Below are 16,386 nucleotides of genomic sequence, written 5' to 3' on the forward strand. Positions count from 1 at the left end.
TAAAAACTTATGCGTGGAAATATCCTTATTGCACAATTAATTCACAAGAAATCCAATCCAACAGGAGTGAGTTCGCTCCATGGTGTTCTCTGGCTGCACCACGGAAACACTCACATCAGTGCGTGGATCAGTCTCCTCACATGGCCCAGCGAATCCCCTCATGGCCTCTTCCATTACTGGCTGTGGAGAAACACCGTGTCCTCGCCAAGCCGCTGTGCCTCAGGCTGCCCAGCATGGCTCTCCTCACCTGGACACACGGGGCCGACCCTGCTTGCCGCAACACTGGCAGCGGTCATGCCTTCCTCAGAGGGCTGCAGCATGTCCACGAAGGGCCGCAAGGATCCCCAGGACCTTGCGGGGTCATGATTCAGGTGTTGGCCCCTCTGTGCTGCCAACCCTGGCCCTTGCAGGCCCCACGGGCTGTGGTGGCAGCAGTGTGGAGGCCCATGTCGATGGAGATGTGACCCGCTGCTGGGCTGTGGGTGATAACGGGCCGTGGCCAACCCACAGGGAGGCTGGCCATAGCTCACCACAGCCCACAGGCCTAGCTGAGCGGCTGCGGCGGCAGCTCGGAGGAGGCCCGGGGCGATGCAGCGCGCCCGACGGCCCAGCGCGGCTTCCCCGAGGCGGCGCCCCGCAGATCCTTGTCTCCCCGGAACGTCTCCCCTGCGCTTGTGCCGCCAGCCGGCCCCGCCGTGGCGGCGCACAACTCCCTCTCTGATTGGTTGCGGTGCGACCCGCGTGACGGCGACGGCGGCGACGATTGGCCGGCGGGCGAGGCTGGTTTCCCGGGCGACGGTCCGGCGGGCGGCCGGCCGGGTGCCGCCATGGCGAGCGTGCACGAGAGCCTCTACTTCAACCCGATGATGACGAACGGCGTGGTGCATGCCAACGTCTTCGGCATCAAGGACTGGGTCACCCCATACAAGATGGCGTTGCTGGTGCTCCTGAGCGAACTGGGCCGCGCGGGCGCGCAGCTCGGCCTGCTGGAGCGGCGGCGGCTCAACCGGCTGCTGCTGCCGCTGCTGCAGGTCACGGTCGGGCCCGGGTCTAGGCCTAGCCCTGAGGGGGAGGGAGGGCGACCCCGAGGGTCTGCTTCCCTTGTGGCCTGTTGCGACATGTCGTTCTCCTCCTCAGGGCCCTGACATGCCGCTGTCGCGACTGCGCAAGGCCATCGAGGAGTCCTGCCCGCACCTGGCCGGCTCCGTGCACATCAGGTGGGCGCCGAGGCCGCCCCTCCCCGCCGCAGGAAACCCTTAAGCCGGCTCTGTGCGATCGGGGAGGGGGAGGCGGGCTGCTGTGGATCGGCTCGTAGTGTAGGGGGGCGCGGAGTCGTTGTGAGCCGTGCCTCCCTGCGGCTGGAGGCTGAGGAGCTGCTTCCTTGTTTGGTTAATGCCATCCCTCGTGTCGTTTCTGCGTTTTGTGTTGGAAAGGTGAAAAAGCTGCCGCTACAATCAATAATTCTGTTAAAGATGATAAAGCTGTTACATGCTTGCTCTGTATTGTCTATATCTACTCTGATATCTATCAAGAAGGGCTCTGAAATGTGTAAATGTATAGTTTAAAAAGTTATACATTTGGAGCAAAAATATACTTTTACAGTTTTCTTAGTTCTCATAACTAAGTTCTGACAGGCAAGCAAACCAAACATTGAAGCCATCTGTTTTAAAGTTTCTATGATACAGAAGATCAGTTTTGACATTACCTAACCCACCAAACAGCTGTCTATTTTGGGTTCCTAATTGTTTTGTTAGAAAAATAACCATCTTTTCCAATTATTCTCCTTATTAAAAGAACTGTTTAAAAAGAGAAAAAAACCACCTCAAACCTGATTATTATTTGGCTTATTATTATTATTTGGTATGTTTTGATTCGGCTTATGAGTATAAAAACTTCCTGGGTGTAATGAATTAGCTGCCACCTGGTTCTCTTTCTGTTTTCTTATCTATGCCTGAAATGGGAGAATATTTTATTTGATGCATAATATTAATACCCTAAAAAAATGTCATTTTCTTCCCCTGTTTAGGTTAAAACTCATGGCAGAAGGAGAATTGAAAGATATGGAACAGTTTTTTGATGACCTTTCAGATTCATTTACAGGGACAGAGCCAGAAGTTCATAAAACAAGTGTAGTAGGTAACTAATTGTTATCCATAAGCTATATTTGATGAGGTATCTATCACTGAGGTAATTCACTCAGGATACAGCTTTGTTTTTCTTTTTGGGGAGGTTTAAAGATTGCATAATATGATTTTTCTCTTGCTCAGATGTTTCATATTAACCAAGAATTTTGCCTATTCTGCAGTTCTTACTGATCTTAAAAAGATGAAAATTTGAGTTTTATCAGTTGGTAGACTGAGACACTTAAGCAGAATTAAATAATTCAATTTAATCTCCTGGTTATTATGATTTCTAGTCTTCTCTCCGAAGCAGCAACCTTACAGACAGTTGTCATAACAGATGTTTTTCTTTGCAGGTCTGTTTCTCCGCCATATGATCTTGGCATACAATAAGCTTTCTTTTAGCCAGGTCTATAAACTTTACACTGCACTTCAGCAGTACTTTCAAAATGATGAGAAAAAAAATGGAATTGATGAAAATGATATGGAACTGACAAATACAGAGGAGCTGGAGGGGAAAATGGAGAAAGAAGAACTTGATGTGCCTCTAAGGTGATATAGTAATATTAAAGTCTTTTGCACTTAAGAGAATTAGTCTTATTTCAGATTACCTTTATACACGTCAGAGTAAACTTAAGCTTTGTCCAGCTCAAGATGCTACTCCTGTTAAACATTCCAAACTCCATGAATGCTCATCTAGACCCTATGCATGTCCTATCACTAACAACTTCAGCTGCGATACTCAGATGTAGTGTACTGCAGTCTTGTGGTTTTTTGAAGACTCGTACACCCTGGCAGAGCTGGGTGGCCTTCCGTTTCCTTGGTGCCACCATGTGGTAACACTTGTAAATGGCAGCAGTTCTGCTCAGTGTCTCATAGAAGATGGCGGTACCCTGTTCTCAGGCTCACTGAGGGAGTCACAAGCTGAAGGCCAGGTGCTGCTTGCAGTTCCCTTCTGTACAGCCCACAGCTGAATGGCTTCTCGGGTTGTGCTTGTGTGTGGTGTGGTAAAGCTGTTGGAGAGGTCATTTCTGCTTCCAGCAAGGAAGGATTGCTTGCTAGGGAAAATTAAAGTTAATGGTTTTAGTTTCTATTTTTGCCCTTCCCCAAATGCAAGAACTCGCATCTAGTTGCATCAAAAATGAGAAGCAAATATTGAGACTTTTCACCCACTAAACAGGTGCTCCACTGTAAAGATAATCCTAAAAGCATTTTGAGTATTCATATATTTAAAATGCACTTTCTAAACTGTCTTTATATAAAACTACATGCTCTGCTACAGTTAACAGCTTTTGGAGACTGGCTGTATGCTGTAGCTGCTGTCCTTCTATGGAATAAAATTCTGTCTGCTCTTGCAGAACAGCACTTTCCTGGAGTGTTGCATGTGGCCGAAGTGCCTGTTCGTTTCACTGTGACTATCTTCAGAATAAGGGAAAAACAGAGCAAAGCTATTTGAATGTGTCAACTCCAAATCTTCTCTCTGCTGTTTTTCTTTTTTTCATGTGTTTAGGGTGACATTCGTACTGTCTACAGTCTCTGCAGGTTGAAGATAACAGCTGAAGTGAAATAATTTGAATTACTAACTTTGATGTAGATTTTATTCTTTATTAAGTTTTCTCCTTTTAGTTTCCTTTCATGCTGTTGAGCTCTAGTATCTCGTAAAACTTTGTAAAGCAAAAGTGTGGAGTGTCTGATAAAATGTATTTTCTTGTATTCTGCTTCATTGCCCTTGTTTCTAACCAGAGTGCTTCTTATCAGGGAAGAAGAGATATCTTGCAGTGGACCTCTTTCCCAGAAACAAGCAGAGTATTTTCTTTCTCAGCAGGTATGTTAATTCTGAATAAAGTTGAGTAAACAATCCATAACGTGAATTTCATGTTCAATTTTATCCACAGCGTCAGACATGATGCTTTCTTAGATGTATTAAAGATTTGTTGACATCTTGCATGTATGTGCTCGGTATGAGCACTTGGGGCTCATAGTGTTTTATCTAGGCATGTATACCATGTGATGGTACTTGATTCTGAGAAGGTCACTTCCATTCTGACTAGTTGCCTCAGATTTTACGTCTGTTAAATGTGCAGTTTTGTTGATTATTCCAGCTGGTAAATACAAAATGCAGCAGAAATACACATGGGCACAAATGTCAGTAAATGCACTGCATACTTATAATAGCTTGCTGAAAAAATAAAATACATATAGTACGTGATGTTTCATATAAATTTTAGGAGGTCAAAGTAACTTCTCAGTCCCATTAGGATCTTTCCTGTTAGGGGTTGTTGAATCCAGTAGCCTGATTGCAGCAAGGCTGCCACTACTCTGTGACCCCCAGTGCAACCAGTGGTGAGGCTGAGCATACTGTCTGTTATCCTGTTCCTCTCTCTGGCTGATGAGGATGGAGGTCCATGAAATATATACGCATGTATGCTCTCACATGTGCTCATGCTCTCTCTTCCCCCCCTCCTTTCTTTCATCAGTAACTGGTGGAATCAGTTTATCAAGTAACTGGCCCCTGGAATTCTTGTCTCCAGTTGCCTCCAGCAGAAATATATGACACACATACAAATGCATCTCTCTGTTGACCCAAAGGCCCCACAGTCTCTCCATCAGTTGGCTTGGGACCTCCTGCTTGGCCTGGACTTCCTGCAGTTGTCTTGTTTGGAGCAACATATCTGGCTCAGTCTTACAGCTGTTTCAATACTTGATTCTCAAGCTGCTTCTGCTTTCTGCCTAGTCCAGCTTGATGTTCATCGGTGGTCGCCCACTGACACGCATACTCTCGCTTGCTCCAGTTGCTGTCACCACATGCACATGGGCCCCACTCCAGCTGCTGGCACCACAGGCACACAGACCCCTGTGGTCTAGCTCCAGTTGCTGGCACTTTAGCCTCCCTACATGTGTGCAGAATAGGGAACCCCATATCCAGGAACAGAGTTAGAAATAGGGTTTAGTGAGAAGACAGGACAGACTCCACTGATTTGGCGCAAGGTATGGATCTTAACTGCAGTGACGTTCTGTTACAGTGTGTTTTTTAGCAGGTGTGATTTGTGTAGGGTATCTTACTGGTGTGTATAATTTTTTTTTCTTCCTAAGTAGAGTATTACGGATGTTTAGGAGGGTTCTGATATTTGAAGTCTTTTTAGTATTCAGTAATGCTTACTCTAGTAACTAGATTATTTTAACTTTTTATTAATTTATCTACTTGCTGAAGAAAACTATGGATTTACTTTTATTTAGTTTCCTGATTATTTTTTTTTTGTGAGAAGATACATGTAATTCCAGTAAGCAATCTGTTGTATTAGTTCTTCAAAGAGAAAACAGAATTCTTTAAGTACCTTTAAACAGTCCTTTGAATAAGTTTTTGTTTTATTTGGTCTCTCTGATCTCTGGAAAATGAATGCTATAGTAAAGTATAGAATAAAACTGCCACTCATGTTTCAGCATCATAGTAGACAGAGCCGTTACAGAAATCTTTAATGTTCTCTCCAAGCAGATAACAAACTGACAAGCATATATCAAAATATATTTATAACCCTCCAGTTTGAGTTACTTATCTTGCTTTTACTTTTCAATTTTTATTCTAGGCTTCCTTATTGAAGAATGATGAAACAAAGGCTCTTACTCCATCATCTTTACAAAAAGAATTGAACAACTTGTTAAAATTTAATCCAGACTTTGCTGAAGCAGTAAGTACCTTTTTCTTCATCCAGAATGGTTGTAAAGGGATTTCTTATCTCTAGGATGGGATTACTTGGGAGTAATTTATTCTATACCGAAATATAAGCAGATGATAAAAATGTGAGCAAGTTGCATATAAATGTTTAGTAATTCAGACTGAAACTCATGAAGGTGCAGAAACCTTAATTAAGTACTTAACCACATGCCTAGCTTTATGCACAGGTATAATTCTCTTAATTTTGGTGGGACTATGAGACTGCATTCTTGTTGAACTAAACGTAAAACTTATTTCTTTTCACATACATTTTCCTAAGAAGTCTCAGGCCTCATACTCCCATATTTAAAAATTAGTATTGAGTGCGATATGTCTTGATTTTGTTTATTGATATTTGCTTTATTTCTGGTGCTTAATAGCATTTTGTTCTGAAAGCAATGGACAACTCACATTCAGAGCTGGTTCCAGACCTGTGCTCTGAGCATTTGCCCGTGTTCCTCAACAGCTTTTCTTGGGCAAGTTCCATGAGTTCCCACTCAACTCTTTCCTGCCTTACATTCCATCTCTTCCTCCCAGTAGCCCTGGGCTGAGGCAGACAGGATTTTCCTTATTCCCATTTGGAGACATATCCTTGAAAGGGCTGCCCTAGCAGGGGCTGGACTTGACAGCTCCAGAAGTCCTCTTTAGTGTTCTGTTTGTCTGACTTAGAGTTGTCTTGCCCAGGTCTCAATGCCAGGAAGAAAATACATAGTTTTAGCATCTGCTTCCTACCTAGATGGCATTTGGAAGCATGCTCATGCTTCTGAGTATCTTCCTGAGTGCAGACACAGAGGGAGTCATACCTCCATTCCCACTCTTGCTTAGCACATAAATACCGGGATTCTACCTATGTAGAGGTCTCAGACTGGGTGGGATAATTTTGACAGCCAGATCTTGGCCTATGGGATGCCATTTGGAAGATCCTGTTAGGGAAAAGAACTGATTTTATCCAAGATTTACAGAAGTTCTGCACAGGTAGTATCAATATTGCTGCAACTTCTGATGAGGCACTTTCCTGGCCATGCAGTAATTCACGGTTGCACCGGTCAGGCAACCATTCTCAGTAAGAAGATGCATAGTAATTTTAAACAAAAACTTTGTTTTAGTAATTCTGTATAGTTAAAGATGAATTTACTTCATTTTTTAGCATTATTTAAGCTACTTAAATAGTCTCAGAGTGCAAGATGTCTTCAGTTCAACGCACAGCCTCCTTCATTATTTTGACCGTTTAATTCTCACTGGAGCAGAAAGCAAAAGCAATGGGGATGAAGGTTATGGCCGGAGTCTGAGATACGCGGCTCTCAATCTAGCTGCACTGCACTGTCGGTTCGGCCATTAGTAAGTTAATATATTGTACTGCACAACTGAAATTCATCTTGTTGCATCTCGTAAGTGCTGATAGATAGACCTTTTGTTCATTGTGAAAATCTGTTCAGGATAAGAGGGGCTTTCTGTAATTTGATAACAGCTGTAGTTAGGTTGCGCTGGAATTTTTTTGGAATCTTTATTTGTTTTGTTTTGTTTTTATTTTGACATTTATTTGGTTTCCATAATAACTGAGCCATCTACAGCAGGATAAGAGTTGACATTTGTCCGTGTCCTGTTGCGACTGTTTCCTAGGTATTTAAGGTCTCAACTGGTACATTTCCATGACCTCAGAAAGGTCAGTGGACATGAATGCCTATTTTCAGCTATATTCTTAAGAAAGTGCGGTCGGTTTTCTGTTAACATTCAAATCAACATAGAGCTGATGATCTGGAAAAGGAATAAATAAAAAAAGCCATCTGAGGTTTTTTTAAATTTTAAAATGCCCTAGGGGTGGGTGTTATTTTATTGATAAAGCTGGCTTACCCATCTCCTTGTATGGTTTGCATTTATTGACTGCTGCCTGGATGCATCATGTAAAAGGACTGGAGGTGGGAAGGACATCTGCAAAATTGAGGGCAGCAACTCTTTCTACACAGACAGATACTTCATGTTGCCCCTGTTCAAACAATAACTTGGCACATGGGAATGTGCAGGGTTTGAAAGCCCACTTAGGGGTTACAGTTGCATTTTTGTAGTGGCTTGCAGACGCTGTCTTGCTTATCCTCAAGACTGGAATATATTGCTGAAGTGCTAGGAGGAAAATATGGGCTTTCTCACCAGTCTATTAAATCAGAGTTATCTTCTGAGTGTGATATGCATAATTTAGATCAATATTCCTCTGTATTGTAATGTGGTATTTTAAGCACTGTGGGAATACTAATATTTTCTCCCTTTTTGTTTGCCGATAGCCAACAGGCTGAACTTGCACTTCAGGAAGCCATCCGAATTGCACAGGAGTCTAATGACCATGTTTGCTTGCAGCACTGCCTGGTAAGATAGCTGTGCTGAAATGGAGGTTAAGTCAGTCACCTTTGTCTGTGTTATCTGAGCCTTTGTTCAGTGAACTGTTGCAGAACTACTCTTACAGTAGTACCTCATCAAATGCATCGGTTATTTAAATATGACTGTCCAACAGTGAGATGACCGTTGCTTCTGGTAGGTGGGTCACCCAGAGCAACAAACTAGGGAGATCATGGGATGATTTTGTTGCAACTCAGGATTACCTAAACAGGAGCTGTGATCCCAGAGTACTAAGATCTCAGTACTAATCTTGAAGTTTAGTCTCGTATGTTTTTAAGAGACAAAGTATTTAATAAACTTCCTCCTTACTGTCTGTTGGATTCTCAAAGAGTAATCAGCCTTCTTTTGAGCAAACAAAAAGCGGGAGGTGTAGGCTTAGAATTCTCCGTATTTTGTTCTGTAATTAACATTACTGTTACAATCAGTTGGCATCAATGGTATCAAACTCCTAAGATGCTGCTTTCCACAGTTAACTGGGTAATGGGGTTTCTGTGCGTTACTCTGAACCTCCAGTGTTGAGTGCTGTCAAGCCAGTGTCCCAGCCTAGCTGCACTTCTGATACGTTTTGCTGTGCAGCATTTAATAGAAGTTTCCTTAGTATCATATTAATTCTGAAGAGCGGGTGAGTTTTTGTGTGTTCTGTACAAAAAGTAAGAAAAGTTAAAAGTGCTGCAGCTGTTAGCTATTTGCAATGAGATTTTAAACTTTTTTTCTTGCTAGAGCTGGTTGTACATCTTGGAGCAGAAGATATTCGATAGCTGTGTTCTGCTGGAGCACTCTGTAAACAAATCTTTACATTTTGGTTTGCCGGTAAGACCATTTCTTTTATCATTAACTTTATTCTAGGATGAACACATGTAGTGAGGGGAGTGTGCATGATAGGGTTTTTGGTTTTGTGGGTGGTCGGTTCAAAATATGTAGCTGAATTCAAACAAATCTATTTTAATGCTCCAAAATCTAGCTGTTTCTATTATTTTTACTCTTCATATTTGCAAACCAGAGTTCAGACGCTTTAATGCCAGTGCATTACTGCAAGGCTCACTGTTTTTACTTCTAACCTGTTTATTTTTTGTGCAGAAAAACTTTCTGTGGCTACTAGCCTGGTCCCAAGCACCATTTCGGCCTTAGGCCTATAACACAATCTGCTGGTGCTCAAGGGAGGTTCTTATGCCTCCGCCTTCCCTGAAACTCAGTGCTGATGCCTCTGGCAGGGCTTTGAAACCAGGTTTGCTTGTACAGCTCTGTCCCAGCTGTGAAATCTTGCAAGGCAGCTCTCCCCTTAGATAGTTTTGTGCCCTGAATCTGTTGGCTGTTAAAGTTTAGATCTGTCTCCCCCAAGATCTGCAATCTCTTTATTAAGAGAATTGTTCCTTTTAAGGAGCTAAACTGCTGACCCTGGGAGGTGAGAGCAGACATGATGGCTTGGTGGGGAAGGGGCGGGAAGACTCTGTATTTTTACAGCTGTTTCACCATTGGAGAAGTCCATGTACAAGTCCTGTCATCCTCTTTCAGGGTTCTGTGTGGGGGAGTGGAAATTACCTTTCACATCTAACAAAATGGCATTCACGTATGTGTGGGTGTGCATAAGTGGGTATTTAAAGAAATGCCTGGAGCAGCGTTCCTTTGTCTGTGCTGAATGCCGCCTCTTTTTCTTTGGGATTTTTTTCTTAGTTTAGAACTCTTGCTCAGGTGTAATTTGCAAGTGCAGAGTACTCTATTGTCTTTCAACGCTGTTGTTTGTTTTTTTTTTTTTTTCTTTTTCCCAGTACCTTGCTTCCCTGGGAATACAGTCCTTGGTTCAGCAAAGAGCTTTTGCAGGAAAAGCTGCCAACAAACTAATGGATGCCTTAAAAGATTCTGATCTGTTGCACTGGAAACACAGTTTGTCAGAGCTTATTGATATTAGTATAGCACAGAAGACTGCCATTTGGAGATTATACGGCCGCAGGTATTTTATTTCTTTTGAACTCTTGTGTTAGCTCACTGTACTTGTTAGCACATAATGCATTTTTGAGTTATTTATATAGGTGTAACAAGTGACTGTGTCTCTCCAGTGCACAAAAATAAAGCAATCAGACTGTGATTCAGTACAGGCTGAGTGCAGTTATTTCCATTCTCTTGTGTTCCTTTAAAACTCATACTGGAGAAGAGATTGAGTTTCCATTTAGTAGTGGAAACGGATGACAAGTTGTTCCTGTGCCCCCATTTTCAGCATCTCAGTGCTTAGGCTGTGTGCAGCTTTCAGTATGTAGTACTTGATGTGACTGCATAGTCCAGAGTTCCTGGATAGCGGTTGTTTTACAAGTTTTCATTCCCCCCAGGCCCTGGCTTAGCAGAAAATGTAGACTGTTAGACTGTTGTCATAACAAGACCATAGGCTAAAAACGGTTGTTTGCTGCTTGAAAGCTAAAAGATATTTTTCTTGCACAAGCACCATGGCACTTCAACAAGCCCAAACATTGCTGAGCATGAACAGTCTGGAGGCTGTGAACGTGGGCGTTCAGCAGAATAACACAGAGTCCTTTGCTGTAGTATTGTGTCACCTGGCTGAGCTACATGCAGAGCAGGTGAGTTTTATGGCTAGTTGCACAAAATCTCATTTGGGTGAGAGAACGTGGGTGTTATTGATGCAGAGTGCGAGACTTGACTCGTGGTTTGTGCTGCCTTTAGTGTCTGCATTGGGGGTGAAGAAAACAGAGGGTTTTTGCTTGGCAAGTTCTTTCCACAAAGGCTGTGTTTAAAATAAGGGGAGTGGTGCTTGCCTCAGTGTCTGTTAATCAGAGTGCTATTTCTGTGTTACAGGGATACTTTGCAGCTGCTTCTGAAATACTGAAACACCTAAAGGAAAGATTCCCTCCCAATAGTCAGCATGCACAGGTAGAATATTTATAATTTAGCCTGTAAATTATGTAACTGTTATACAATAGGTTCTGAATTCCACTGCATCCAAATTCTTTCCTCAGTATGCCTTGTGCTATAAGTTTCTATAAGTTTGCTAATTTTGCTTGGCTCATGACCTCATGGGAAGCTGCGCGGCATAAACTTTTCTACAAAAGCATGAAAAAGATGCCTTGTTGTTTTAAGACTGGTGAGATATTTATCTCACCAGAGCCCCTTAAGAAAAAGCTGTGTAAATAGAAAGGTCACTGACAGAGGAATATACATCTGCTTCATGAGCACATATAGGTATTAAATGCTCTGCACTGATTTGGAGCTTCAAAGTTCTGTTTAATTAGTGCTCTGGATTTTGATACTTTACAGTCCAGAAATAACAGAGAGAATAGGCCGGGTTTTGTGTGACCCTGGGAAACACACTAACACCTGAGTCTGTAAAAGAGTATTTACATTGAAGTGTTCGATATAGTTTGGTCTTTCTCTTTTTGCTACAGAACAAGTCTCCTGTTTTAAAGCATTAGTAATGATTTAAATACAGCCTTTTTACTGAAAATGCAGTCAAATAGGTGAGCTTTGGTACTGAAACATTAAACCAGACCTGAGTATTTCTGTTGAGGACAGTGATTTAGTAAATCCAGTAATTGGATGGTGGAGTTAGTTGTGTCTAGACATAAGTATCCACAGGGGAAGTAAGTTCTAATTTGGGATTAGAAAATGAGCAGACACAGCTTCTAAAACTTGTTCCTGGATGTTCTTTGTTTAGCTTTGGATGCTGTTTGATCAGAAAATACAGTTTGAGAGAGCCATGAATGATGGCAGATATCATATAGCAGATTCTCTTGTAGCAGGAATTACAGCACTTAATAGCATTGAAGGCGTGTACAGGTAAGAAATCACGAATCTGCATACACTTGCAGGTGTGTCCCATGAAGATAATGAAAAATTTAGCAAAATGATTGCTGGCGGTCACATGTGCTTACATGTTCTTCCCTTTCCAGAACTAATTACGGCCATGTTGTCTAACCTGTAGTGCTTACTGCAGGACATGCTCTAATGGAATAATAATTTCTAGTTGTTACTCTGGACATTTTAAGAACTGGAATAGCACTGCTGAAGTTGGTGTTAATCTAGAGCTGTAGATCTGTTCTGAGAACACAAAATACTTCTTTGAAATCTGCCATGGTGTAACTGTACTCACACCTAAAGACAAGTCAAAATTTTATGTCAAATAGCTAGGGATCTCAGGCCTAGTCTGAGCTTGAGTGTCTTCATCTGTATCCTAGTTTCTACATCTACAAAATAGAACAATATGATTTTTCTCTCACTTTAATGGGTTCTTGTTTCTAAATGAGAATGAGATGTTAGAAGTAGGTAGGGTTAAAACTTGTTATTTGTTGAGTATGAAAAACAGCTTACTGTTAAAAGCAATTTATTGTTGATTTTCTATGAGGCAAAACACCTGAAAACATAGCTAATGCCAGTAAGCCAGAAGATCAGTATTCAAGCTGTGGGACCTGATGCTTGTCCTTCTGGAATTGGACTGTTTGTGATTTCCCTGGTCTTTAAATATTCTACTCGGTGTCTGGGTTCAGGGCGTTTGTACACACCCCTACTACTGTGTATTTGTTTCTTATTTCCCTGTTCTCACTCTTCCCCTGTTGTTCCGTATCCTTGTTAGCTCAAGCCAATTTTAGCTACTTTGCCTCATACCTGTTTTTCTTAAAAAAAATTACTTGTGTGTTCTAGCCTGCGTGCCCTCCCACTTCTGCTGCCTGTTTGGCCTTTGCTTTTGGCAGTCCCTGTTTTCTATCTAAAGTTGTCTTATGAGTTTGATCTTTTCTGCCTGTGAGTTGTCCAGTTGGAATCGGAGGTATCTGGTTTTCCCCCTGCCAGTGTGCATAGCGTGCATGCACTCTGTCAGATTGCTTTTCTGCACTTACAGGAAACAGAGGTCACAAAACAGAGACGTATTTCACTGTGTTCTGAATAGCAGAGCGTATCTAAAGTACAAAACTATGATCAGTGATGTTTTCTCTCTACCACGGCAGAAAAGCCATTGTATTGAAAGCCCAAAATCAAATGTCAGAGGCACACAAACTTTTGCAGAAATTGTTGATCCACTGCCAGAAAATCAAGAACACCGAGATGGTGATTAGGTAAGAAATGTTTCCTTTTCAGAGTGTTAAAGCCACTTTGCAGTGATTACAATCAGCCATTTCAATTTGTCTGTGTTCAGACTTCACTAGTCTTCAGATTACCTACTGTGATTTGGAGATTCCAAAATAATTTCATTTATTAATCATGGTACGGAGGAATCCTCAAAATATTGTGGAACTGAAACCTACTCATCTTTAATAGGTAAACTAAAAGGCAGAGAACTTATTTTAATGTTCCATGAAGACTTACGGAAGAAGGAAACACTGCATCCAAATAAATAGGAAGTAGACATGCATGTGTGTAATTGTACCTTTGTGCTAACCTTCAGAGTAGTTATGGTGTTGTTTAATCTTTTGTACGTCAATGGCATCTGCTCTTAAGGGTGTAATTGAAGTTTATTGTACAGGCAGTAATGTAATTTGTAATAAAACCAATGCCATTATGGGTGGAATAATTATTTGGGAAGCAAGTGGATGTTTTCATCAAAAGAGAATGTTTCTAATTCTTTCCCCTGTTTTGGTTAGCGTACTGCTGTCAATAGCAGAGCTCTACTGGAGATCTTCGTGTCATACCATAGCGTTGCCTGTCCTGCTGCAGGCTCTTGCCCTCTCTCGAGAATATAGCCTACAGTACTTGGCTTCTGAAACTCTGCTGAACTTGGCTTTCTCCCAGGTATGTCCAATTTGTGTTTTCACAGGGCTGTAGGGCAACACACATTCTGGGGATCTGGATACTGTTTCTACTCCTGTGAGATTTAAGAACACAACTGTGTTGGAATTAAATTATTGATTCTGAAGTGTGTGCTAAATGTAAAATCTTTTGAGGAAGTTAATAAAAATTGAGTTTCATGTGTATCACTAAGATGTGTAGTTTTTGCATGTAATTAAGCAGGCAAGCATAAATTGGCCCTGCCTTCGTTTCTTCAGTTGTTATTTTTTCTACTAGTATTTTGGCTTTCTAGTAGCACAGTTTGGTGTGCGTTCGAATTAAAAATAATGCTTGTAATGTAATGTTCAGTTATATTGTTTGCTCTGAGCTGGCAGAGACATGGCTGTCAGCACTGTCTGCAGTGGAGAAGCCATGCCTAATCACTTCAGATACTAGCTCATTTCCACTAATAAGTTTTGATTTAAAAGAAGATTATGTGGAAGAAATTTACATCCTTGTCTGTAATGCGTTGCATTATTAGAAACAGATGTGGCTTATGTTGGTCTTCTCCGAAGAGGCTGCTCTTAACAGCGGATTTCAGTATTAGTCCAGCAAGTATTTCTCTTTCAGCTGATCCTTGGCATTCCTGAACAAGCCCTGAATATTCTGCACATGGCCATAGAACCTGTCTTGGCCCACGGAGCTGTCCTGGACAAAGGCTGTGCCATGTTCTTGGTGGCCAAATGTCAGGTGGCTTCTGCAGCTTCCTACACTCCAGAAAAGAAGATTGAAGGTAGTGTGATGAGTAATTCTCACTGAAACTGCGCTCAGAAGCTGAGAAGTGCAGACCGGTGTATATGTTAGAGTCGTGCTGCACGATCACTGTTGAAAAAAGTTTAAATGGTACAGTAGAGTGTGTTACCTAGTTGTTGGATAGCAAAATTAATTCGGAATTAGTTATTCAACAGGTGTAGTGTTTATAATGGAATCTTGTTTACCTGCATACTTTCACACCCGTATTTTGCAGTAAAGGCTGAATAACAGAAACTAGCTGAAAGACCATGTTGCTAAGACACAAATTGTTTTGAAAAGCCAAGGAATTTATAATTGGGCTCCTTAGAGTTGAGCTGTATTGCTTCGAGTTGTTGTTGTGATACCATCTTAAATATGACTGTCCCCCTTTTTTCCACAGCATTGGAATCTGCTATCTTGAATCTAAATGAAGCCAAGACTTACTTCGCCAAAGTGGACTGCAAGGAGCAGCTCAGGGACGTTCTCTACTTCCAAGCCCGGCTGTTCCACACCCTCGGCAAGACCCAGGAAAGGAACAAATGTGCCATGTTGTTCCGTCAGTTGCACCAGGAACTGCCGGCACATGGAGTCCCCTTAATCAATGCCTTCAAGTGATGCATTTAAAGATGAGGTTGGTTTGTTTTCCTGGTTTTTTTACAAATGTCTTTTTATTATATTCAGTCATCCATATTTCAGAATAACTGTCAATAAATCATGGCCTTCTACTGAACAAACTTGTGTTTTGTTTGTAATGACTTAAGGGAAAACAGAGGTTTCCACCCGTTTCACTTCTATTCTGTACTTGAAATTAAGAATAAGAATTGGAGGAAAAAAGAAGACTCTCTTGACTGCATATAAATATGCTGGGGGGGAGTAGCACAGTCACGGTGAAATAATATCTGTTCTTAGCAGTGGTGTTTTCAGAATCAGTGCTGGCTTTATGAAAACGGGGGTACAATAATAGTGGAAAATGCAAGCGAAGCTCCTTTGTGCTTATTTTAAGTGGTATAGAATGGGGAGTCTCCTTTAAAATGTGTCCTTGCGTTTAACCTGTCTACAGTCGCTGTTTACACTGTAGAAACAGATGGTGCTGGCAGAAGGGAAAAAGCCAGGATTCAGTCGGAGAGGTCTAATGGTGCAAAGTCCAGGCACTGTTGTTAAATGTGTCTTTGCACAAAGAGCGGCTGAGAAAGGTAAAGGGTGCTAAACACAAGCCCCAGCTCAGCTGAAACGTGTTCATTGTATGTGTCCTCCCATAGGTGCTGCGTGTGAGTTACCTGCTCTGGTTTTCGGGTCAATAAATGAAGATCGCAGCTAACTCAATATGTGACATGCTGCTGTTGAATTTTAGCAATTAGAGTCTCATTTTGGAAGAAAATTTCATTTCAGATGTAGTGTGAGGTTTCAGGGCAGATGGGGTTGCAGTTTTGTGAGTGTAAACCTTTTGTGGGTGAACCTTGACCATGGGGTGTCAGTCCTTTCACCTTGTGACTATGTAAAAGCTAACGTCATTAGTCTAAAGACTTGGAGACAATCCTGCTGGGAAGTGCTAGGTTGATCTGTGGCATTGTTAGCAATGAGAAAGCAAGACCAGACCTAAACATGACTCTGCTGGAGCCCTGGCAGGTAAGGCAGGAAGAGAGAAGCTCTAAGATGTGGTTGAAACGAGGGTAG

General features: G+C 42.0%; 1 protein-coding gene across 1 annotated transcript; it reads left to right on the top strand.

Annotated features, from left to right (window-relative positions):
- The first annotated feature begins 775 nt into the window (after window positions 1-775).
- ANAPC5 (anaphase promoting complex subunit 5) lies at window positions 776-15,446 on the top strand. The gene is made up of 17 exons (XM_064466171.1): window positions 776-1,031; window positions 1,138-1,217; window positions 2,027-2,136; window positions 2,477-2,672; window positions 3,879-3,945; window positions 5,705-5,806; window positions 6,980-7,170; window positions 8,109-8,190; window positions 8,941-9,030; window positions 9,987-10,168; window positions 10,652-10,787; window positions 11,023-11,097; window positions 11,879-12,000; window positions 13,164-13,271; window positions 13,797-13,944; window positions 14,551-14,713; window positions 15,113-15,446. The coding sequence occupies exons 1-17, from the start codon at window positions 828-830 to the stop codon at window positions 15,325-15,327; spliced, it is 2,271 nt and encodes a 756-aa protein (XP_064322241.1). The 5' UTR covers window positions 776-827; the 3' UTR covers window positions 15,328-15,446.
- Window positions 15,447-16,386: the final 940 nt, after the last annotated feature.

The sequence above is a fragment of the Phalacrocorax carbo genome, chromosome 15 (genome assembly GCF_963921805.1).
Source record: "Phalacrocorax carbo chromosome 15, bPhaCar2.1, whole genome shotgun sequence".
NCBI classification, from domain to species: Eukaryota; Metazoa; Chordata; class Aves; order Suliformes; family Phalacrocoracidae; genus Phalacrocorax; species Phalacrocorax carbo.